At 47.6% G+C, this 24,048-nt stretch overlaps 1 protein-coding gene and 1 long non-coding RNA gene across 2 annotated transcripts; both read left to right on the forward strand.

Annotated features, from left to right (window-relative positions):
- Positions 1-1,026: 1,026 nt before the first annotated feature.
- Positions 1,027-7,129, forward strand: LOC102981939 (uncharacterized). Its single transcript, XR_449221.4, has 4 exons — positions 1,027-1,357; positions 2,171-2,297; positions 3,253-3,385; positions 4,406-7,129. It is a non-coding gene; the product is annotated as an uncharacterized lncRNA (long non-coding RNA).
- Positions 7,130-12,493: 5,364 nt separating this feature from the next.
- LOC112062479 (zinc finger protein 304) lies at positions 12,494-18,530 on the forward strand. Its single transcript, XM_024117014.3, has 3 exons — positions 12,494-12,903; positions 14,515-14,641; positions 16,601-18,530. Exons 1-3 carry the CDS (start codon positions 12,871-12,873, stop codon positions 18,424-18,426), a joined length of 1,986 nt encoding a protein of 661 aa, XP_023972782.1. The 5' UTR covers positions 12,494-12,870; the 3' UTR covers positions 18,427-18,530.
- The last annotated feature ends 5,518 nt before the right edge of the window (positions 18,531-24,048 follow it).

Genomic DNA, 24,048 nt, shown 5'->3' on the forward strand with positions numbered 1-24,048 from the left:
GGTCCAGTGGTTAGGACTCTGCGCTTCCAGTGCAGAGGGCTCGGGTTCACTCTGTGGTCGGGCAGCTAAGATCCTGCATGGCACTCGGTATGGCCAAAAAAGCATAAAACACCTTCCTGCGGTGCTCTTTAAGAAATGATTAAATATGCCAAGTAGTACATACAAATGTATGCTTTTATGTAAAGCGTTTAATCAATACCTATGAGGCTACTTGCCAAGTCACGGAATCATTGCGTTTTCACAAATAACGCCAAGGATCATTCAAAGAGGTATCCCTGACATATCCTCCCAAGCTCTGTATGTGAAAGCATTGTGATGTTAATGCTAATGATAGTAATAATAATCGTTCTTATTTACTGAGCATGAACTGTGAGATAGGCACTTTTTATGTAAATAACCACGAGGGACTTAGTATTTCCCATTCTAGTCACAGTAGAGCCATGGTTCTTAAACTTGAATGAGTGGTACCAGGATTCCTTAAAGCAGAGAGTGCTGAGCCCCGTCCCCAGGGTTTCTGATTCTCTAGGTCTGGGTAAGGCCCAGAGCTTGCATTGCTAACAGGTTCCCAGGGCCTGCGGTGGAATGATTAGGGAGGGCGGGGCATTTCCCCCAGACCTTCGGAAATCTGGGCACTTTTCTTTAAAAGGAAGCGAAGCCCCGCCCCGCCCCGTATTAGGATTCCTGGAGTTAAATTATTTCCCAGTGTCTTCCCGCGATGCCGCTGGGCCGTCGCCATGGAGAAGGGAAATGGCGCACGCGCGTGGGCACAGGCTGGGCGTTAACTACGTTACCCAAAAGCGGATGCCACCGGCGCTGCCGCCCCCGGCGCTGGGCCAATCACGACCCAATGGGGGGGGGGGTGCGCTTCCTTCGGCTTTGGGGCGGGACTTCCGGCCTCGCTGCGGGAGAACATGCGTCCGTGAGTGGGTGCTGGTTGGACGGCGACCACGTGGACTCGAGCTTTGCACTGGGGCCGCATCTCTAGGGCAGGACGGGGAAGGAGAGCGAGGTGCCGGGGGCTATCTTCGCACCTTGTCCGAGCCGTTATGCCCCCAGCCCCGGCTCCTTCACTGTGACACTGTGTCCCCGTCCGTGGGACAGGCGACTTCGCGCCTCGTGTTTGCCAGGCGCTGCCGGGACGTCACGTTTTCCCTGGTCTTCTCACGCGCTCCGTTGACAGGGACCCCGAAGGCGGCGGCCTGGGTCTTTCGAGCGTTTGACATTTCATAGCGAGGTTCGGAGTGCGACACGCAGCCCGAGGTGACCCCGCCCTGGTCACCCGCCTCTCAGGGCCCCATTCAGCCCAGTGGGTCCCTTGGCGGAGGCAGGTGCGGCAGCACTGATGAATCCGGCGCAGGTGAGTGGAGGGTCACCCAGGGCCACACCCTCATGGTCCCCACCCCTTGCGATAGCTGATGGTGGTGTCCTGGGACTCTGCCTTTCCTTCTCCCAGTTCTTGGTCGTGGAGTCTCTGGAGGGAGTCACTTGTGGCGCAGGGTACTGAATTCAGGCCAAGGATTATATGCATAGGTTCCTGTACTGGCAACCAAGGGAGTAAATATCAGAACGGTGTCCTAGTGCATGTGCAAATACTCGGTGAGACTGAGTTGGGAGTGATCAGGGAACAGAGCAGCCGGGCAGAAGTCAGGCCTGGAATGGCAGCCTGAGGAGCTAGACCTCCCTTCTGAAAGTTTGGACAGAAGGTGGAGGTGGTTTAACACATAATTCATTGGAAAGCTTTCCTCTGGCTGCACAGTGGACACTGTGGAAGTGAGGGAGGAGGCAGGGAGACCGAGGAGGAGGGTGAACGGACAGCCTTAAGGCCCGAGTCCTGGGGGCTTGTGGGGGAAGGCTGAGCCTAAGTGTAGTTGTGCCTCGGTGGTAGGCTCTGGATGACACCAGGAGGACTGGCTGGCAGGAGAGTGTTTGAGGTCTGTCATGCCATACTCAGCTGAGATAGTATTTTGTCTGCCCACGTGCCTGGTTTTGCTCTGGGCTGGACACAGTAATCAGAGGGACATGAGGAGAGAGCAGGCACTAGTGGTGTCAAGTCTGGTATCCCCTCTGAGCTGGGAGGCCGGGGAGGAGAGGGACGGGGTGGGGGGATTAGGTGAGTGGGTAGACTGGGGAGTCCTGTTGTCTGTGAGCTCAACTGTCCCCATCGTGGCAGGGCTGTGTGACCTTCGAGGATGTGTTTGTGTACTTCTCCCGGGAGGAGTGGGAGCTCCTTGAGGAAGCTCAGAGACTCCTGTACCGTGATGTGATGCTGGAGAACTTTGCACTTGTGTCATCACTGGGTAAGTCTCTGTTTTAGTTATGTGTTGCTACATGGCAAATTACTCCAAAGCTAAGTGCATTGGAAAGACAAATGTTTATCTCACAGTTGGTTTCGGTCAGGAATCAGGCATATCCTGCTTGGGTACCCCTAGCTCAGGGTCTTTCATGACCTTGCTGGCAAGCTGCCCAGGGCTGCCATCTGATCTGAAAGCTCAACTGGTTAGACTAGTCATTTCCTTGTTGGCTGTTGGCCAGAGCCCTCCCACAGTTTCTTGCCATGTTGTCTTCTCCATAAGCAGGTCACAACAAGGCAGCTGATATCCAAGATAATGAGCAAGAAACAGCATCCAAGATAGAAACTGGTATTTTTATCACCTAATCTTGCAAGTGCCATCTCATCGTTTTTGCCATATTCTATTCATTAGAAAGTAATTTTTAGGTCCAGCCAACACTCAGCACGAGGGAGTTAACAAGGACATGATGGCCAGTTTCCTGGGCTGGCTTTTGTTTTTCTCAAGGGGCAGCTCTCTCTGTCTCACAGTTCTGTCGTGGCACGGCTTCTTTCCTTGGTTCCCTGGGGTAAGTAGTGTGAGTATCAGGGCTGGGCGATGTGCACCACCCCCTCCTCTCCCAGAGCAGCCCCAACCTGTACTGCCCCAAAGCTTTGAGATGAAGAATTTGGGGGTGAGGAGTCTTGCAGTCTGCCCCTCTGCCCCAGAGATAACCAGATGGCCTGTCCGCTCCTTGGCTAGGTGTCTGTCCAAATCCCTGGCCCAGGTTCTGCCTCCTTCCTCTAATTTTCCAGGGTCTGACATGGGATTGCAGGCACTGATATGGTTACTCCTTGTGGTGAACACTGAGCTCTTCCTGTAAGCCCTCTTCCAAGATTCTTTTTTTAATATTTAATTATCTTCTCTGCGGAGAGTGTCTCCCTGGGTCAGTGCTGGCCACTCACCAGCTCTTCCTTCCCATTAGGACTTGCGGTTTCCAGGTCTCATGGAGCCACCCAGCTGGAGCCGGAGGGGAGCCCAGGGTGCCTGAGAAGGTAGACGCGGCTCCAGTCGCAGCAGAGAAGACCTGGAGGAGGCCTAGGCCTGGTGAGCGGAAGGTGCGGGAATCAGGGCTGGCTTCACTTTATTTTATTTTATTATTTATTTATTTATTTATATTTTTATAAATTTATTTATTTTATTTATTTATTGTTGGCTGTGTTGGATCTTCGTTGCTGCGGCGAGCAGGGGCTACTCTTCGTTGCAGTGCATGGGCTTCTCCTTGCGGTGGCTTCTCTTGCTGTGGAGCACGGACTTCAGCAGTTGCAGCACGTGGGCTCAGCAGCTGTGGCTCGCGGGCTCTAGAGCGCAGGCTCAGTAGTTGTGGTGCACAGGCTTAGCTGCTCCACGGCATGTGGGATCTTCCCGGACCAGGGCTCAAACCTGTGTCCCCTTCATTGGCAGGCGGATTCTTAACCACTGTGCCACCAGGGAAGCCCAGGGCTGGCTTCACTTTATACCAGCACTTTGTGCCGCGTCTACTAGTGTTTAGGTGGCAACACCAGTGGCAAACCTTATCCCACTTTTCCTTCCCCAATTTTGATGCCTTTCTCATTTGTCACTTTTACTCTGACCTCAGGTACCTGCTAGTGCCACCCCCCTTTCTAGTCGCACATCTTATCTGCTCTTCTCTTGCTGCTCCATGCGGCAGTCTACAGCACTGGGTTTCTTTTAACGTGTCACGAGATGTGCACGTATCCTTAAATTTTCCTTGAACGCTAAATGTCCTGTCTGGCCAGATTTTTCTGGTCCTGGCTAGACCCTTTTTCATAGCACTCACCTGTCACAAGGAACCAGGAGGCTTGCTGGGAGACCATTTGCAAGGTGTGATTCAGAGAGCATGCCTCTCCTGCTCACACTGTACCCCATCCTGGTATCCTCTCCTGCAAGGTTTCCTTCATTCTTTAAGCTTTAGAGGCCCACGACACACAGCAGCCCTTCCTTATCCTGGTTCTGGGTCCCCTGTGATGCCCATAGTCCCATAGACTAGTTGCCAGTTGTATCAGACACACATTTGTTACTGGATGCCATTTGCTACCAACTGAACATGCACCTCACCAGCATTCATCCTCCTGCAGGTTGTTGACGTGGAGTGGAAGATGTGGCTGCACCTTCTGAGCAGGGAGTTTCTGTGAGAGTGTCACACATGAGAACTCCCAAGGCACATCCTTCCACCCAAAAGGCTCACCCCTGTGACATGTGTGGCCCAGTCCTGAAAGACATTTTTGCACCTGGCTGAGCCACAGAGAGCACCATCTGGGCAGCACTCGTACTCCCAACATGTGAATCATGGACGAGAGACTTCTGGTGTAGTTTAAACCTTGACTGGATGCAGAAGCAGCAGAGTGGAGTCTTCAGAAGGGAAAATCCAGGCCTCCTTTGTGAAGCGCTGCAGATCCAGTGTATCAGAGAAGGCCTTCACTTGCAGAGAGGGTAGGAAGAACTTCTTGGCCAGCACCTGGCCCCTCACAGTGGGGAGAAGCCACACCGGAATGTTGGGAGGTTATTCTCTGCTGTCCTCACTAATAGGCTCTTTGGGGTATTGGATTCCCGTTAGGCCAGAAAGCACAACCTCAGGCCATAAAGCTTCTTAGCTGCCCTCCTGGAGGGAATGTTGCTCCAGGGTCATTTGACTCTTGGACTCTCTGTTGGGGGCAAACCAGGAAACAATGAGGGCCATTAGAAATATAGGAAGAACCCAGGGACAGTTTCCCACAAGGAGAGTTTCCTCCGGAGGATGAGCTCTGAACACAATGGTGTGAGGACAGATGATAATCTGCACTCAGGAGTTTTACTAGAGCAATCCTCCGGGAGATGCTTTTCATGAACAGAACTCACATGGACCAGGTAAAGCTTCCGTGATCTACGCAGGGAAGAATCTCTGCAAGTGGAAGAAATGCGGGAAAGGGTTTAACAAACGTTGATGTGCCTTTCTCAAGAGGGCAGACCTCGGTCAACTCATGAGGATTTATGCTTAGCAGAACCACGTGAGTGCTTCCACTATGGGAAGGCCTTCAACTGCAGGTCAGAGCTCATGCAGCTACAGCAGATTCACACTGAGGAGAAGCCTTATGAATGCAAAGAATGTGGGAAAGTCTCTTGTGTCAGGTCTGTTTTTGTCCCAAATAATATTTCCCACTCCAGAGAAAGTCACTTCGAGTGCAAAGTATGTGGGTAAACCTTTTTTGACAGCTGTTTTTTTCACTCATCACGTGAGGGTTCTCACAGGAGAGGATCCCTGAGTGCAATGAATGTGGAAAGGCTTTCATTCACCCTTTTCTATCTGGCCTAATAGGATCCACAATGGACAAAAGCCCTTTGAGTGTAAGAATATCAGAGAGCCTTTCACGACAGCTCTTCCCTGACTCAACACATGAAGCATCACACTGAGGAGAAACCCCATGAACATAGTGAATGCGGACAGTCCTTCAGCCTTCGTTCATCCCTCACCAAGCCTCAAAGTATTCATACTGGGGAGAAACCATATGAGCGTAAGAGATGGGGGAAAGCCTTTCACAAGTGGACTTACTGTGATATCAGAGAACTTATACTGGGGAAAGACCTTTCGAATGTAACTCCTAAGGAAAATCATCTGACCAGAGGAAACGTCTTACTCTGAGAAATTATACCAAAGAGAAACCATGTAAGTGTCATTGCTGTGAGAAAATCTTCTGAGGCCACTCATCACTTACTGTCATCTAAAGAGTCATCCTGGAAATGGACCCATCCTAGGACTTTGCACCTGAGAATTTATAAAGGAGAGAGAACCAGTGACTATTGTGCAATTTCAAAAATATTCAGCTATAGCTCTACCCTTAGTATACACTGAAAAAGAAACCACAGGAATATTTAAAAGACAAAAACGAGGGAGGAAGAAGAAAAGAAGTAGATGTAACAGGAAAAGAAATGTATTTATGACTTCTTTCCGGTTTTCCTGACAAACTTGTGACAATTTATTGGTTGTTTTTTGTTGCTGTTATTGGGTGGCAGGGGAGGAGCAGTGTTTGAGAGGTAAACACCTGAATTACTACATATGCACTCTGCCATGCCAAGCCAGGAGAGCTGGAGAGCTGGACAGCCCTGCAAATATTTATTTGTTACAAAATGTTGTCTTATGTGAAGCCTTGAATTATGAAGCATTTAAAACTTAAAAGAAATTAGGATACTAAGAATGTTGTTGTTTAAAATTAGATCTAAGGAGATAAGGACACACTTATGAATGGGTACATTTTACTGTACCACTTAAAACCATTTAAGGCTTCATTTTTATTTTTATTTATTTATTCATTAATTATTGAGATATAATTGACATATAACGGTGTGTAAGTTTAAGAATGTACAACATATTTATTCGATACATTTATATTGCAGTATGAGTGCCATTGTAGCCTTAGCCTCTGTTGTGCCACAGAAGTATCATTTCTTCTAGTGGTGGGAACAAATAAGATCTTGTCTGTTGGCAAGTTTAATGTTTATAATGCTGTTTTGTGGTCTGTAATCCCTGTACTTTATAGTACACCTCCAGGAATTATTAGTTGTAAGTAGGTACCCTTAAACATCATCATCTCTCCCATCCCCTCACCCACCCCCAGCCTTTGGTAACCATCATTCTACTGTTTTCCAGTTCAGTTTTTGGTTTTGTTTTGTTTTTTTAGATTCCACATATAAGGGATATTGTACGGTATTTGTCTTTCTCTGTCTGACATATCTCATTTAGCATAACATCCTCAAGGTCCATCTGTGTGGTCGAAAATTTCCTTTTTTCTCAAGGCTGAGTAGTAGTATTCCATTGTAGGTATATATACATTTTTATCTATTCATCCATTGATGGACACTTAGGTTGTTTCCATATCCTGGCTATTGTGAACTACAATAAACATGGAAGTGCATATATCTCTTTAAAAACCTGTTTTTATTTCCTTTGGAGTTTGGAGTTGGGATTGATTGGGGTTGCAGCCTGTCTCCACCGTGCCTATCCCCAACCACATGACCTTGGTCATGTCACTTATCCTTGGGGTTTAGTGTTCTTGTGTGTAAAATGGGAAGATGGACATTGAACTAAAGCTTAGGAAGCAAGTTAGAAAGAAGGAAGAGCTTGATGTGGAGACCCCTGAATGATGCAGGACCCCCAGGCAGGGTCGGAGTCGGAGAAGAACATCTCCAGCAAAGGTAACAGCAGGTGTCAAGGCAGACTGACAAGAGCTTTGTCTGTGCAGGAACCAGTTGACAGTCACTGCAGCCGTAGAGGGGAGAGGGGTGGGCAGTGAAAGCAGGGCAGGGAGCGATGAGGAGTTAGGTTTTGTACTCATGCAGTTTGAGATGCGTGTCAGACATCTGAGAGGAAAGGTTGATCTAGTTGGATGCGCAGTCTGGAGTTCGGGGGTCATTCGGGTCTGCAGATATGTGGTGCTAGTGCGTCCAGCACCAGGAACGTGTCTGACACCTGTGGTGGAGCAGTGAGGTTTATTGGTGTGCTGCAGTGTGGGTTACCACACCATGGGAAATGTGGGGCCCTCAGTACGAAGATGTTAGGACCTTTTCTAGGCACTGGGGTTGTGTTGGAGTTCGGGGGTCATTCGGGTCTGCAGATATGTGGTGCTAGTGCGTCCAGCACCAGGAACGTGTCTGACACCTGTGGTGGAGCAGTGAGGTTTATTGGTGTGCTGCAGTGTGGGTTACCACACCATGGGAAATGTGGGGCCCTCAGTACGAAGATGTTAGGACCTTTTCTAGGCACTGGGGTTGTGTTCAGTGATTTGGAGAAGAGTTTAAGGAAATGGAGCTTTGGTCTGAACTGGATGCTGTCAGGAAATGGGGTTGGTTTTATGATCAGATATCCTGAAATTTGTTATTTACAAGGCAAGGGAAGGCAGCGGCACTAAAGCAGCAGCAGCTAGTGGAAGATGGAGCTGTCACTCATGTTACCCAGGAGAGGGGGCTATCTGCTTGTTTGCACAGGACTCTGGTTGTCTGTGCTCAGATATGATGATAGGGTGGCTTTGTCATTGTCTCATTTCATCATGGTCACTGAGTGGCCCTGACTGAGGTTGGTGTTCCTTGAACTTGTTTATATTGTAAAAAATAGTAAATAAAAACCTAGGTTAAATAGAGTCAGGAGGGAATTCCCTGGCGGTCCAGTGGTTAAGACTCGGCGCTTTCACTGCCAGGGCCCGGGTTCCATCCCTGGTCTGGGAACTAAGATCCCACAAGCCATGTGGCACAGCCAAATAATAATAATAATAATAATAATAAAATAAAGCATTTTTTAAAAAATAGAGTCAGGAGACCAGCAGGGGAAACTCTCACACCCTGCAACTGACAGCAGAGCTCAACAGGAAGAAGACGACTCCTCTTTCTTGGCAAGGACTCAGCCAGTGAAAAGCCCTCCACTCTTTCTTTACTACTGCACTCCTAACTTACTTTTTCCCTCTATAAAAGTGTTCTCCTACCTTTGCCGTGCAGGTCCTTGCCTGGTGGCTCGCCATGGTTGCAAACTCCGAGTTACAATTCTCAGCTGACCCTGAGTAAGCCCATCTTTGCTGGAGCAATAGATGGCAGTCTTTCTTTTAGGTGAACAATATTCAACAGGAGAAACCCAGAGTTCAGAGGTGAGTGCCAGACCAGCAGCCTGGCCCACAGGATCCCCCTGAACTCTGCTTTCTCCCTTCCAGTCATAACCCCTTCCATGGCATATAATTTAAACCTGTAATACACATCAGCACCACACACAGAGTTCTAGGCAGAGGGAACATCCTGTGCAGTGATGGGGGTGTGGGAATGATCCTGGGGCACTTGAGAAATTGAAAGTTCAGTGTAGGCAACTCTGAGGCTAAGTCCTGGGGACTGGCCAGAGAGGCCTCTCAGAGCAGGTGAATTCTGAGTTGGGACAAGCTGAGGGCACAGATATGCCAGCAGACACCCTGTTCCAGGAGTGCCCAGCTGCTTGCAGAGCCTGAGTGGCACTAAGAGGTCCCCTTATGGTGACTGGGCTAGGGCAGAGCAAGGGACATGGGGGTCAGCATAGGCACCCAGAGGGAGGCACACGCAGGGCACACCCAGACACGCCGTGGGACATGTATAGACCAGGAGTGGACTCTACAGCACCATCACACATAGGACTCCCCAAAAATGAATCGGCAGATGTACACACTCAGACACATACGTGGGACACAAAATCCTATGCAGATGCACACACAAATTCCTAGCAGGACACAAACAGAATAGAGAGGATATATTAACTAAAGACACACACATGAAAACAGACACAGACATAGAAAGACACGCAGACACGTGTGCACACAAGTCCCGTACATACCAAGAACAGTGCTCACAGGGACATGCATGGGCAAAAGGCAGATGCACCCATTGGCACAAACATGTACGTGCAGACATAGGGGCACAAGCATGCAGAAAGAGTATGAAGACACAGAGAAAGAAACTCCTGGACACACAGAAAGACTACTACACAGGAGAACACAGGGACAGCGGAAACAGGTACATTGAGAGAGGGCCACATGTACAGAGCCAAAGGTAGACACCTTTGCACAGCCACGTTGACAGATGCAGATATACAAATGGTCATACGTGTATAGGTATAGCCATCCAGAGAGAGACACACAAGAGCTCACGCGGTCACATACACACACAATTACACAGGCGTTCCCAAATGCAGATAATCAGATCTGTACACACAGGAACGTGATAATAAATGTTTAACACCTGCTCTTGAGAAGCAAGTGCACACAGATTACATAAGTTCATTACAAACTTTACTGATATAAAGGATGCGTAGCACACGATTTACAATTGATGATAATATATCCAACAGTCTCTATTGTAAATTCCACATACCAATTAATTCTCACAATGCTTTCATTAATTTCAGTTTTAACTCTTATGTGTCAAGATTACCATTAAATTTCAACATATGTATATATTATAACCAAGCAACTCCAATTCCAAGCGTATACCCATTAGAAATTAGGACATTTTTTTCTCCAAAATATATATACACGAAGGTTTATAACAACTTTATTGATAACAGCCAAGAGGTTGAAACAACTCACTCAACCATAAATGGGAACATGCTTAAACAAATTATGATCTGGTCACATGAATGAGGGTGTAAGAGTGTAGAATGTAGAAGATGAATAAAAAATGGGTGTCTGGTGATCAAATCAAGGATTGTGCTAGAAACTGGCTAGTCGTTCACCAATACTGTTTTCTCCTTCTGGACACCTATGAGGACAGTCATGTCCCAGCTTCCCTTACTTTTTTTTTTTTTGCGGTACGCGGGCCTCTCACTGTCGTGGCCTCTCCCGTTGCGGAGCACAGGCTCCGGACGCGCAGGCTCAGCGGCCACGGCTCACGGGCCCAGCCGCTTTTTTTGCGGTACGCGGGCCTCTCACTGTCGTGGCCTCGCCCGTTGCGGGGCACAGGCTCCGGGCGCGCAGGCTCAGGGGCCGCGGCTCACGGGCCCAGCCGCTCCGCGGCATGTGGGATCTTCCCGGACCGGGGCACGAACCCGTGTCCCCTGCATCGGCAGGCGGACTCTCAACCACTGTGCCACCAGGGACCAGCTTCTGTTACTTAATTTGGGACCATGAAAATAAATTTTGGCCAATGGAAATGGGCAGGAGTGATTGTGAATAATGTGTCTTCAGTTTATCTTCTCATTTATGCTCCTTCCTGGGGTTGCCTCTTTGGGCCTCACTGTTTCCAGTTTTCACACCTCCCCATGGATTATTGCTCCTTTGGGAGCTGAAGAGAAGGAGGACCAGACCTGGTGACCTTGAGCCACTAGATATCAGACTGGACCATGTCATGATCATACATTTGTACCTGGGTCTGCCTACCCTGAGAGTTAGAGGGGAAGGCAGGAGGAGTTTGAGTCTTTGTTCTTGTGAATTAGACATGAACTATGATGTCATCTTATGAAGTATACCATGATATGAAACTGTTAACTCCACTGCCCACTTAAGCCTAAGAGCAATTAGTCTTGATAGTTCTACGTTTTGAATCATATGGTCTGTAAAAATGCATCCCTTTGACAACAGACTTACTTGTAGTTTTTGAAAATTTCCTTCATCTAATGCTTAAAAAAAAAAGTAGAATGAACCTACAGGTATACAAGTGTGCTCTATGCAAAACTTTTACCATTATCTATATAACGCTACTTGCTGACTCAGGGAGTGATTGTATTTTCTATTTTAAAAAACGTGATCAGTGATTCTGCAAAGAGGGGCATCTGACATCCTCCTATAGCTAGCTGTATGTGTGAGAACCTTGTGGAGATGATGAATAATAACAATAATAGCTTGTGTGTATTTAGCACCAGGCCTTGTGCTAAGCATGTTTCATCTCACTTCCCATGAGGTAAGTTGTAGTATTTTCCCATTTTAGTTGTCGTACTTTGGGGGAGGGAGGTGGTCATGGCTTTTAATAAGAGCTCCCACCTCCGGGGGGTTTCTGTGTCGGAAGGTGTAGGTTGGATCCGAGAATTTGCATTTTCAGTATGTTCACAAGTGCTGCTGACCCAATTTTGGGTAGCAAGGAATAGGAGGACCGTATGTTACTACCCGAAGACCGCAGGAGAGAGGGATATTATTTGTTCAATTTTTTTTTTGGCCGGCCCGCGCGGTTTGCGGGATCTTAGTTCCCCCGCCCAGGGGTCAAACCCGCGCCCCCGAACTGGAAGCGTGGAGTCCTAACCACTGGACCGCCAGGGAATTCCCTTCATCGTTCAATTTAAATCTCAGTCCCCCAAACACAAGGGAGGTGAAGCAGTTCTCCCAGGATGAAAGAATGCTCCACCTGCTGGAGACGGCGGAGGACGCGGCGTTGTCACAGGTGACCACGGAAATCTGGGCGCGTCGCCTTTAAGAGGAGCTCTGGCCCTCCGCCACCCAATTCCTTCCCGACTTTTCTCCCTCCACCTGCCTCCGCACAGCTGTCGAGGAGAGCCGGAAAAGGGACCCTTACCTGGTTGGATGGAGGACACAAATTCCTTTACCCAGAAGTCTGTGCCCGGCGCATCCGGGCTGCACCAATGACAGTCCAGAAGATGGGCGTTTCCTGCCGCCCTTGCCGGCAGAGGTGGGACTTCCGGCGTCGCGGCCGTGACGTCTTCTGCTTGCGCCAGGGCTGTCTAGAGTGGCTGTGGAGGCTGGGGGGGGCTCGTGGCTGTGGTCCGCCTTCTGTGCGGCTCTTCGGAAGCGAACAGGGAAGGACAGTAGAAAGGATAGGACCTCCCTCCGCGTCGTTGTTAGGATCCATGGTCCCCGTCGTGGGACGGGCCGCCTTGCGCGGAGGTGTCGGCCGGGGCTGCGCTCTTCCCGAGGCCTTCGTACCCGCCCTCCGTCCTCGTCCGCTTCCAGAGGCGGCACCCTGAGCCTGAGCGCCTTTTTACAAGGGGGAGCCTGGGGCTCGGAGTGCGACAGTCATCCCGAGGTCACTCCGCCCAGTGTGGGGTGGGGGTTCGGCTGCTCCCGCAGAGCCCGCTCCAGACGCTAGCTTCTCGACCCGGTTCTGCTCAGAGGATTCCATGGCGGCCGCGGCGCTTATGGACCGGGCTCAGGTGAGTGGAGGGTCCCTCGAGCCCTCACCGCTTCAGGTGTAGGGGATGGTGTGTTCTAGGGCTTTCAGCACTTCACCTTCATCGCTCCCTTCTCTTGAGTATAAAGGCGGTGAAGGGCGGTCCTTGACGGTGGATATGTGGCGAGGTTCCCATTCCTAGTGTTGATGGGGTGAGGCGTGAAATGGTTTCCAAGGCCCAGGAGCCAACTGTTGTACAAACACTTGGAGGTGAGAATGAATTAGGAGTGTTCAGGAAACCGTAGGTCTCTGTTACGTTTGGTGAGAATAGAGAGCAGGCAGTCAGGGATCAGGCCTGGAATGGCAGCCTGAGGAGCTGGGCCTCTTTTCTGATAGTGGCGGGAGCCATGGAAGGTTTGTAACAGAGAAGGGAGGTGATCTGACATAGGTGTTAACAGGTTTCCTTTTGTAGCAGAGTGGAAAGATTGGGGAGGCCTGAGGGTGGGCAGGGAGACCAGGATGGAGTCTACAGCAATAGTCCAGGTGAGTGTTGTTGGTGGGTGGACCAGAGTGGTGGCAGTGGAGGTTAGAGAGGTGTATGGATTTTGTATATGTTTTTAACCTAGGGCCGTTGGAGATTTTCTGATGAGACATAGTGAGATTCTGGGACTCTTCACCTGTCCATCTCCCTGCACTTGAGTCTGGGGGCCTTAAAGGAGGGGTCCTTTCTCTCCCAGTATCCTGAATCTAAGCCAACAGTTATATGAAGAGGTTCCTGCTTCTGGTAGCCAATGGGATGAGAACTGCGAGGGTGTATTAGACCCAGGAACAGCGTGTGCAAATGCTTGGAGGTAAGATTGAGTTGGGAGTCCTCAAGGAACCACAGGTCTTCATTATGTCTGTTGGGAAAAGGGCCAGGAGTCAGGCAAGAATGGCAGGCTGAGGAGCTGGGCTTCTATTCTGAGGGTGTTGAAAGACATTGAAGATTTGGAGCAGAAGAGAGATGCTCTGAATTGGATCTTAACAGGCTCTCTCTGGCTGCTGTCTAATTGAGAACGGAGTGTGGGCATGAGGGAGGAGCTTACTGCAATAGTCCACATAAGTGTTGATGGTGGCAAAGAAAGTGGAAACTGGGCCCTGAGGACTTGGCATCTTGTTCAGGCACCTGGGTGGCAGTGGTGCCTGTCATAAAGACATGAGAACTTCCTGGATACTGTATGCAGAGTGGCTTTAGGAGTGGGGGTTGCCTTGGAGGTGCATATGGTGTGGATCAGAAGGTTGTCAGTGTTAATGGGGTGTGGTCCCAGATATGAGGAAAGTGAGATTCAGAGTGATACATGTTGGGAGGAGTGTGATCTGACGGCCTTAAAGTTGTGTCTGGGAGGCATGTTCTGGAGGATGCCAGTAGGAGAGTGTTTGGTGCCCTTCATGCACGACCCATAGCTTATATAATATATACCTGCCCACCTGCCTGGTTCTGCTCTGGGCTGCACACAGTGATCAGAGGGACAGGAGAGAGCAGGCAATAGTGGTGTCAAGGCCTAGTGTCGCCTCTGAATTGGGAGGCTGGGGAGAACTGGGGTGGGGGGGGTAGGTTAATGGGTAGACTGGGGAGTCCTGTTTTCCGTGGGCTCAATTGTCCCCATCGCGGCAGGGCTGTGTGACCTTCGAGGATGTGTTCGTGTACTTCTCCCGGGAGGAGTGGGAGCTCCTTGAGGAAGCTCAGAGACTCCTGTACCGTGATGTGATGCTGGAGAACTTTGCACTTGTGGCCTCGCTGGGTAAGTCCCTGTTTCAGTTATCTATTGGTACGTGGCAAATTACTCCAAAAGTTAGTGACTTAAAACAATTAAAATGCGTTATGTAAGTTTCATTGCATCAGGAACCTCGCTCGTCACAGCTTACCCGAGTGCTTTTGGCTCAGGGTCTCTCATGAGGTTTCAGTCAAGCTGTCAGCCAAACCTGTGTTCTCATCTGAAGGCCATTCTCGGGAAGAATCCACTTACAAACTCACTCATGTTCTGTGTTTCCAAGATGTAGTTCTTGCGGCTTGTTGACCTGTGAGCGTTAGTTCCTCACTGGCTGTTGGTCAGAGGTCTCCCTCGGTTCCTTGTCACGGTGGCCTTTCTGTAGCGCACCTCATAACGTGGACGGCGTCTTCTCTGAGCAAGGGAGCAAGCGAGAATGTCCAGGATGATAGCTGGTCTTTTTCTGACCTGACCTGGAGAAAATGATTCCATCACTTTTGCCCTATTCTGTTCCTTAGAAATGGGTCAGTCAGTCCCGCCTACGGTCAAGGGAAGCGGCCTACACAGGGGCGGGAATACTGGGAGGTAGGCATTCTTGGGGGCAATCGGAGAAGCTGCCTTCCACAGGCCCTCATGCCCGCTCCAGTGTCCTTGGGGTTTGCTTTTTCCCCACTTCCCTTGGGGTAGCTCTTTTGGTCCAGCCAGATCGGTGACTCTTCTCATTCCCTTCTTTGGTTCCCAGAGTAGGCGCTGTGGGTGCCAAGGCTGGGCCGTGTGTGGTATCCCCTCCCTCGCTGAGCAGTCCCGACACCTATGCCCAAAGCCTTTCGGGATCGGGTTAGGAGTTCAGGGCTCTTTCAGTCTGCTTCACAGATTCTGCCTGGCTTGGGCACTTCCAGATCCATAATGCCTCTGCGTCCATGTTCTGCCCCCATCTTCGGGCTGAGATTTCCTGGGGCATGACTATGCCAGGAATTGTAGGTACTGACATGGTCACTGCTTGTGGAAGGCACAGGGATGTTCCACCAAATCCTCCTTCTGCTTTTTTTGTCTTTTTTTTTTTTTTTTTAACATTTTCTTTTTTGTGTGGGATGGGTCTGTCTAGGCCACTCATCTGCTCTATGTTTTGTTTTGTTTTTTCTTGGAGTATAGTTGATTCATAATGCTGTGTTAGTTTCCCCTATTTTTTTTTTTTTTTTTTTTTTTTTTTTACAACTTCCATCTTCCGGATCCCATGTAGTTGCCCAGGTGGAGAGGGGCAGGAAGCCCTGGATGCCTGACAGGGAGCCCTGACTCCAGCCACAGTGAGAGAGGCCAGAGAGGGCCTGGCCCTGTCACATGGGAGCTGAAAGAGAGCCATCTTAGGGCTGAGTTCACATCGTACCGTCAACCTGCTTTGTGTTCACCAGTGTTTTCTTGCCAAGGCACATAGCAATACCTCACTTCTCCCTTTCCTTCCCCATTCTTGGCACTTGACGTTTCTCTTCTGTCTTCCATCCCTTGGCTGTTTCCCCACCTCTCTGGCCTCCGTGTCTCTCACTCATTCTCCTCTTCTCCGTCCGCATTGCTCTGCGACATTGGCTACTGTAATGTGTCATGAGTTGTGCACATATCCGTACGTAGTCCTTAAGAACCACCTACTTACTTGCAATCAGATTTTCCTGGGCCTGGACACAGCTTTCTGCACAGAGCTCACCTGACACCAGCAGCCGAGGCCCTGCTGAAACGCTTTTGTAGAGGAGTGAGTTGGAGACCTTGCCTCTACTTCCAGTACTGTCCAACATCATTGTGTCTTTACCCATCGTTAGAGTTCCTTCGTACTGTGACCTTTAGAGTCCCAGGACTGACAGTGGGCCCTTCCTGATCCTGGCTCCCTCATCCTGCCAAAAGCCAGTGGACTCATTCATTGGTGTGTCACTCATACATATGTGATGGAGTTGCTGCTTCCCACCAAAGTCAACATATCCTTCACTAGCATTTCTTTGATTTCAGGTTGTTGGTGTGAAGCAGACAATGAGGAGGCCCCTTCTGAGCAGAGCGTTTTTGTAGAAGGAGTGTCAGAGGTCAGGACTCCTGAGTCATGTCCATTTATCCAGAAAGCCCAGCCGTGTGAGATATGTGACCCACTCTTGAAAGACATTTTGCACCTGGCTGAACACCAGGGATCATGCCCTGCACAGAAACTGTACACATGTGACCCCTGTGGGCAAGGATTCCTGTTCAGTGAAAAGTTTTATCAGCACCAGAAGCAATATAGTGGGAAGAATCCTGTCAGAAGGGGTGATGATGGGGCCTCACTTGTGAAGAGCTGTGCTGTCCACATGTTAGGGAGACCTTTTACTTGCAGGGAGGAAGGGATGGACTTGCCGGATAGCTCTGGCCTGTTCCAGTACCAGAGCACTTACAGTGGAATGAGTCCATGCAGAAGGGCTGAGTTCATGGAGCCTTTTCCACAAAGCTCCAGACTCGGGCGACACCAGGGCGACCATGATGAACTGATGCTTCTCAATTGCAGTGACAATGGGAAAGCCTTCCTGAACACCTTCACTCTCCTTGACAACCAGATAACTCAGGCTGAAGTGCGAGCTTTTAGGTGCCTACCATGTGGAACTCTGTCCAAGGAGGAATCAGTTCTTATTCATCACACAAAAATTCATAGTGGAGAAACATCACATGTGTGTAAGGAATGTGGAAAGGCCTTCATTCACCTGTCTCACCTAAAAGCCCACCAGAAATTTCACAATGGAAAAAGACAATATACATGCAGTGAATGTGGGAAGGCCTTCAGCCGCAAAGACACACTTGTACAACACCAGAGAGTCCACACTGGAGAAAGGTCTTATGACTGCAGCGAATGTGGAAAAGCCTACAGCAGAAGCTCCCACCTTGTTCAGCACCAGAGAATTCACACCGGAGAAAGGCCTTATAAGTGCAGTGAATGTGGAAAAGCCTTTAGCCGTAAAGACACACTTGTTCAGCACCAGAGATTTCATACTGGAGAAAGGCCTTATGAGTGCAGTGAATGTGGGAAATTCTTTAGCCAAAGCTCTCACCTTATTGAGCACTGGAGAATTCACACTGGGGCAAGGCCTTACGAGTGCATAGAATGTGGAAAATTCTTTAGCCATAATTCCAGCCTCATTAAACATAGGAGAGTCCACACAGGAGCAAGGTCTTATGTGTGTGGCAAATGTGGGAAGGCTTTTGGCTGCAAAGACACACTTGTTCAGCACCAGATAATTCACACTGGAGCAAGGCCTTATGAGTGCAGTGAGTGTGGAAAGGCCTTCAGCCGTAAAGACACACTTGTACAGCACCGGAAAATCCACACTGGAGAAAGGCCTTATGAGTGTGGCGAATGTGGAAAATTCTTTAGCCATAGCTCCAACCTCATTGTGCATCAGAGAATTCACACTGGAGCGAAGCCTTATGAGTGCAGTGAATGTGGGAAATGCTTTAGCCACAACTCCAGCCTCATTCTACACCAGAGGGTTCACAGTGGAGCAAGGCCTTATGTGTGTAGTGAATGTGGGAAAGCCTACATAAGTAGCTCCCACCTTGTTCAGCACAAGAAAGTTCACACTGGAGCGAGGCCTTATGAGTGCAGTGAATGTGGGAAATTCTTTAGCCGCAATTCTAGCCTCATCCTTCACCAGAGGGTTCACACTGGAGAGAAGCCTTATGTGTGCAGTGAATGTGGGAAAGCCTATAGCAGAAGCTCCCATCTTGTTCGGCACCAGAAAGTTCACACTGGCGAAGGGCCTCATGAATGCAACAGCTTTGATGGCCCTTTAGCTGCATCTGTTACACTTGTTTAGCAGCCAGAAAGTTCACACTAGAAAAAGGCCTTATGAATGCAGAAAATGTGCTGTATCCTTGTTCAGGGTGTTAGGACGCACACTAGAGAAGAGCTCTGTGAGTGCCCTTTGTGAGGGAGCCAGCAGGTCAACCTTGTACAATCGTACATCCACCCCGGGGAGATTCCCGATAAGTACCACATAGGTGAGACTCTTTCATGAGGTGCATCGCACTTCCTCAACTGTCCAGGGCTCTTGACAGTTATATCACTGCCAGTGCCTGTGGTGGAAGCCATCTCATTGCTGTTAAGTTCCCACAGTGTCTATCATTTACTCCAGTATGCTCAGGAAAGGTGGACCCCTGTGCTGTCTCTCCTGATCCCTCGAGGGGATCGTGAATGTTCTGAGCGCACTGAAGGTCCTCATTTCCACCTCCATGACTGGGTATTGAGTGACCATGATCTAGCTCTGGCCGAAAGGATCTGAACTGGAGTCTACTGGGGATTTCCAGACAAGATTTCCCTTCTTCCTGGACAATGTTGACTGTAACATGATAGCTGTGACTTATTTGTCATGCTCCCAAGTCACCCAACTTTGGAACTCCCTGCCCCATGCTACTCTAGTTTGTGCAGTGATAAAGGCCTGCTGTGGCGGTCTTTACTCACAGGAGGTCAGTTCACTGTGTCTAATGGATTGAGAAAAAATTGGGTTTTACCAACAGGAAGGGAGGAACACCTTATGTTAACACCAACGTTATGTGCCTCAGAAGGGACAGCAGGGTGGTAGAGAACAGCTCTCAGTCTAGTCTCCCTAGTTTGCATTGTTGCCCAAGGCTTGCTAGAAAAGTCTGAAGAGCTTTGTGCACTTAATCCTGTGGCCTAGAAGTCAGGATTTCCCACAGTTCATTCTGAGGAGGGCACAGTTGGTGTGGAAATCTCCAGTGCTTGTGGAAGCAACATGAATTGGGTCCTTTGTTTCTAGGGTATGTCCCATATTCCCCAGCACTTTTGAGGGATTTCTGTCTCCTGGACCTGTACAGGAGCCAGTCCCTGATGTCCAGAATCCCATAGGCAAGTGTCATTGACTGGAAGTCTTTAGCCCTTTAGGGCAAGGTAGGAATCATAGTTGGTACAGAAACACTGAAGTAATGGAGTGGGGATGACTGTGGCTAGTGAGAGGATGTGTGTCTATTCTAACAGTGGCATCTATAAACGTCCATGCGATTTTGGCTGTACGGCATGAAAGTGTACAGAAATTCTCAGGACCTTCAGACGTCTGAGTCTCCTGCAGCCAATGCACTGTCACAGTAAATAATCTAAAGGTTTCTGGATTCCTGTACCTCCCTGGGCTGTTGACGTTATGGCCATCACTGCACAGGCAGGAACCCCAGCACTGATGAGAGATCCAGGGATCAGGCTTCTCTGACCCAGCCAACATTTCTAGTGACTGAAGTGGACGTGGACTTCACTGCTGATACTGAGGCAGGGCTCATCCCCGTAAACTGTGGGGAGAGGGATATGCTAGAACCAGAACAGTTGGCAGATGTGACTTTCCAAGAAGAATGGTAAATATGGATTTTCATAGGGAACATTTAGTTCTTAACATCTTCGTTAAGGTATGGTGACATGAAATAAACAATATATAAAGTGTAATACGTGTTATGTTTCACCATGTGTAAATACTGATGAGATCACACCATCAAGATAATGGAGATATCCCACACAACCAAAAGATTCCTTGTGTCCCTTTATAATCCTTTCCTCCCAGTCCTTTCTGGCCCCCTTTCCCACAATTCACAAGTAATAGCAAGCATTTTCTAGAATTTCATATAAATAGAATCATATGGTATATACTTTCTGGGGAGTGGGGACTCTGGCATTTTTCACTAACCGTAACTTTTGAGATTAAGCCATCTTGTTGCATGTATTAATTGTTCATTTGTATTGTTGAGTATTATTCCATTGTATGGATATACCACAATTGTTTTTTTATCCATTTGCCTGTTAGTGGATGTTTGGGTTATTTCCAGTTTTTGGCTGTTACAAATAAAGCTGCTGTGAAGATTTGCGTATAAGTTATCACTGAATAACATTCCATTGTATGGATGTAACAGTTTGCTTATCCACTCACTGGCTGATTGCTTCCAAGTTTTGGCAGTTATGAATAAACCTGCAGTATGCATTGTGTGTAGGAGGACATACGGTTGTAGACATAAGATTTCTGTGTGTGTGGTTTCAAGCCAAGGCATGATTTGCTGGGTCATATGGTAAGAGTATATTTAGTTTTGTAAGAAACTGTCTTCCAAAGTGGCTGTATCATTTTGCATTCCCACGAGCAGTAGGTGAGAGTTCTGTTGCTCCATGTCCCTGTCAGCATTTGGTGTTGTCAGTGTTTTCGATTTTTGCCATTCACATAGGTGTGTAGTAACGGTATGTTTTTGTTGCTTTAATTTGCAATTCCCTAATGACATATGATGAATATCTTTTCATATTCTTTTAACAGTGTCTTTTGCAGAGCAGAACTTTTAAATTTTAGTCAAGTCCAAAACACTCAGTTTTTCTTTCATGGATTGTGGTTTGGTGTTGTATCTAAAAACTCATTGCCAAACCCAAGGTCTTCATTGTCTCCTGTGTTATCTTCTAGGTATTCTATAGTTTTGTATTTAGGTTTATTATCCATTTTGAGAAAATATTTGTGAAAGGTGTAAGATCTGTGTCTGGGTCACTTTTTTAAAGCCCCATGTGTTGAAAAGACTATCCTTTCTCCATTCCTTTGCCTTTGCTCCCTTTTCAAAGATCACTTGACTATATTAGCGTTCCAGTTTTCTCCATTTATTGTGATAATCATCGTGTGGCTGTGGGGGGTTTTTTCTTGTTGTCTTTTATTTATATGGTTTATTCCATTAATTGATATTCAAATGTTAAGCCAACCTTGCCTTTCCTGGGACAAATCCCACTGGATCATGTTGTATAATCCTTTGTATATATTGCTGAGACAGTTTTCTGATACTTTGTTAATGTATTTTACATCTATATAGATGAATGATAATGAGTTTGTATATTTGTTTTCTTCTGATACATCTGTATCACAGGGGTCCCCAACCCCTGGGCCGTGGACTGGTACTGGTCCGTGGCCTATTAGGATCCGGGCCACACAGCAGGAGTTGAGCTGCGGGAGGGCAGCCGGGGAGCGAAGCTTCATCTGCTGCTCCCCATGGCTCGCGTTACCACCTGAACTCCCCCACACAACAACCCTCCCACCTGGTCCATTGGAAAATTGTCTTCTTCGAAACCAGTCTCTGGTGCCAAAAAGGTTGGAGACTGCTGCTGTATCACAGTAATTCTGATCTCATAGAATAAGTTGGGAAGTGTTTCCTCCTCTATTTTCTGGAAGAGTTTTTAAGGATCAGTGATATTTCTTTTTTAAATGCTTGCTGGAATTCCTTAGTGAAGGTACCTGAGCCTGAAATTTTCTTTTGGGAAGATTTTCAATAAAAACTACTTAGTATAGTGCTATATACATTCTCTGCTTATATCAGATTTGATCATTGGTGTCTTTTAGGAATTTGTCCATTTTAACTAAATTGTCTAATTTGGGAGGAATAGGATTGTTTATAACATTCCCTTATGATACTTTTAATTTCTGTAGTGTCTTCATTCCTGACTTTGTTAGTTTGTTGTCTTCTTTTTTTGTGAGCCAACTTAGAGTTTTGTCACTTTTGTTGATCTTTTGAAACAGCCAACTTTTTTTCTTTCATTGATTTTTTAAAAAAATTATTTCTGTTTTCTGTTTCAGTGTTTTGTTTTAATCTTTATTATTTCCTTTCTTATCCTTGCTTTGGGATTAGTTTGGTCTTATTTTCCAGGTTTCTTAATATGGAATATTAGGTTATTGACATCATTCTTCTTTTGTAATAAGGTTTTCTTTTTTTTAATTTATTTTTTTTGGCTGCATGAGCTTTCTCTGGTTGCAGTGAGTGGAGGCTACTCTTCATTGCGGAGTGCGGGCTTCTCACTATGGTGGCTTCTCTTGTTGTGGAGCTCGGGCTGTAGGTGTGCGGGCTTCAGTAGTTGCAGCATGCAGGCTCTAGAGCACAGAGTCAGTAGTTGTGGCGCACGGGCTTAGTTGCTCCGCGGCATGTGGGATCTTCCCGGACTAGGGCTCGAACCCAGGTCCCCTGCATTGGCAGGCAGATTCTCAACCACTGGGCCACCAGGGAAGCCCTGTAATAAGCTTTATAAAGCTATAATTTCCCTCTAATCATTTAATTTAGTTGTAGCTTATCAATTTTTTGTATGTAGTATTTTTATCTTCATCTAATTCAAAGTATTTATGTTTGTAACATTTTCCCTGTAATTTCTTCTTTTGCCCATAGGATATTTGGCAGTTTAATAACTTTTTCTATTAAATTTGCAGGGATGGTATCACAGAGCAGGAAGAATACTTTTGCTTTTTCAGTCAATGGCCCAAGTGTTACTGTTGAAATGGGGAAAATCTGTGGGTTATTTGAAATACCTTCCACTCTTAGGAAGAGATTGAGCTAAGCTGTTGGTGTTCAGTGGAGAAAAAATAGCAACCATACCTACCAGGAATTGATGAGGATGACCATCTATAGTTAACTCATGTTGAGGGCTTAAAGGATATGGCAGGTTATTGGGCACTTTTCCTTCCTCAAAGCACCCTGACTGCTCTGATTTGAGGGATTTTCTTTTTTTAAAAAAAAAAAATCAATCAATTAATTAATTAATTTGGCTGTTCCAGGCATTTAGTTGCGGCACACAGGATCTTTGTTGCGGCATGCGGGATCTAGTTCCCTGACCAGGGGTCGAACCCGGGCCCCCGGCATAGGGAGCAGGGAGTCCCTGAGGGATTTTCTTTGTCTTGGTTTTTCTTCATAAGATGGGACAACCTTTTTCCAGTGTCCCTTCTATTTACAGTATTTACAAGTGTCCTTGTCAATAGGTGGTTGGTTGGGACATGGGCCCCTTAGCCCCTGCTGATCTGCAGGGACACATGTTTTCCTCAGATCCTGTCTTGTAGATATGTAGCTGCCAGGTTTTATAGTTCAGCTAAAGGGGCTAATTATTCTAAGTTCTGTTTTTGAATTAGGTCTCCAACTTCAAACTTAACACCACTGGTAAAATCACATGGAACAGCTGCTCTTACATAAGCATCTCTGTGACTCCCAACTGTTGAAATTAGGAATTTTTTCTAGTCTGTCCTGAAAATCTCATATAGTTTAAAAATATTTTTGTTTTAATGATTAAATTACAGTCGATTTTTGCTGTTAATATTTCAGGTATAGCTTTCAGGAGACTTGGACCTACTTTCCTGAACTTTCTATGACCCTCAGGTTTATTGTGGAAAGAGAACCGCCATCAGTCCCTTCCTGGTCAGTCCAGTCAGCTTTTGCCACCTTTGATTTAGCATCTTAGCTTCCAACCACCATGTATACAAATTGTGTAAGTTAGGTGACCTTGGTCAGATGTACCCTAAAGAATTCTAAACTTTTTAATGATTACTTGCTTGTCTTATTTAAGCTGAAAAGAATCTTTAGTTATACCTCTTTTTTTTTTTTTTTTTGGTACGCGGGCCTCCCTCTGCTGCGGCCTCTCCCGTTGCGGAGCACAGGCTCCGGGCGCG

Source organism: Physeter macrocephalus, chromosome 17 (assembly GCF_002837175.3).
Source record: "Physeter macrocephalus isolate SW-GA chromosome 17, ASM283717v5, whole genome shotgun sequence".
Classification (NCBI taxonomy): domain Eukaryota; kingdom Metazoa; phylum Chordata; class Mammalia; order Artiodactyla; family Physeteridae; genus Physeter; species Physeter macrocephalus.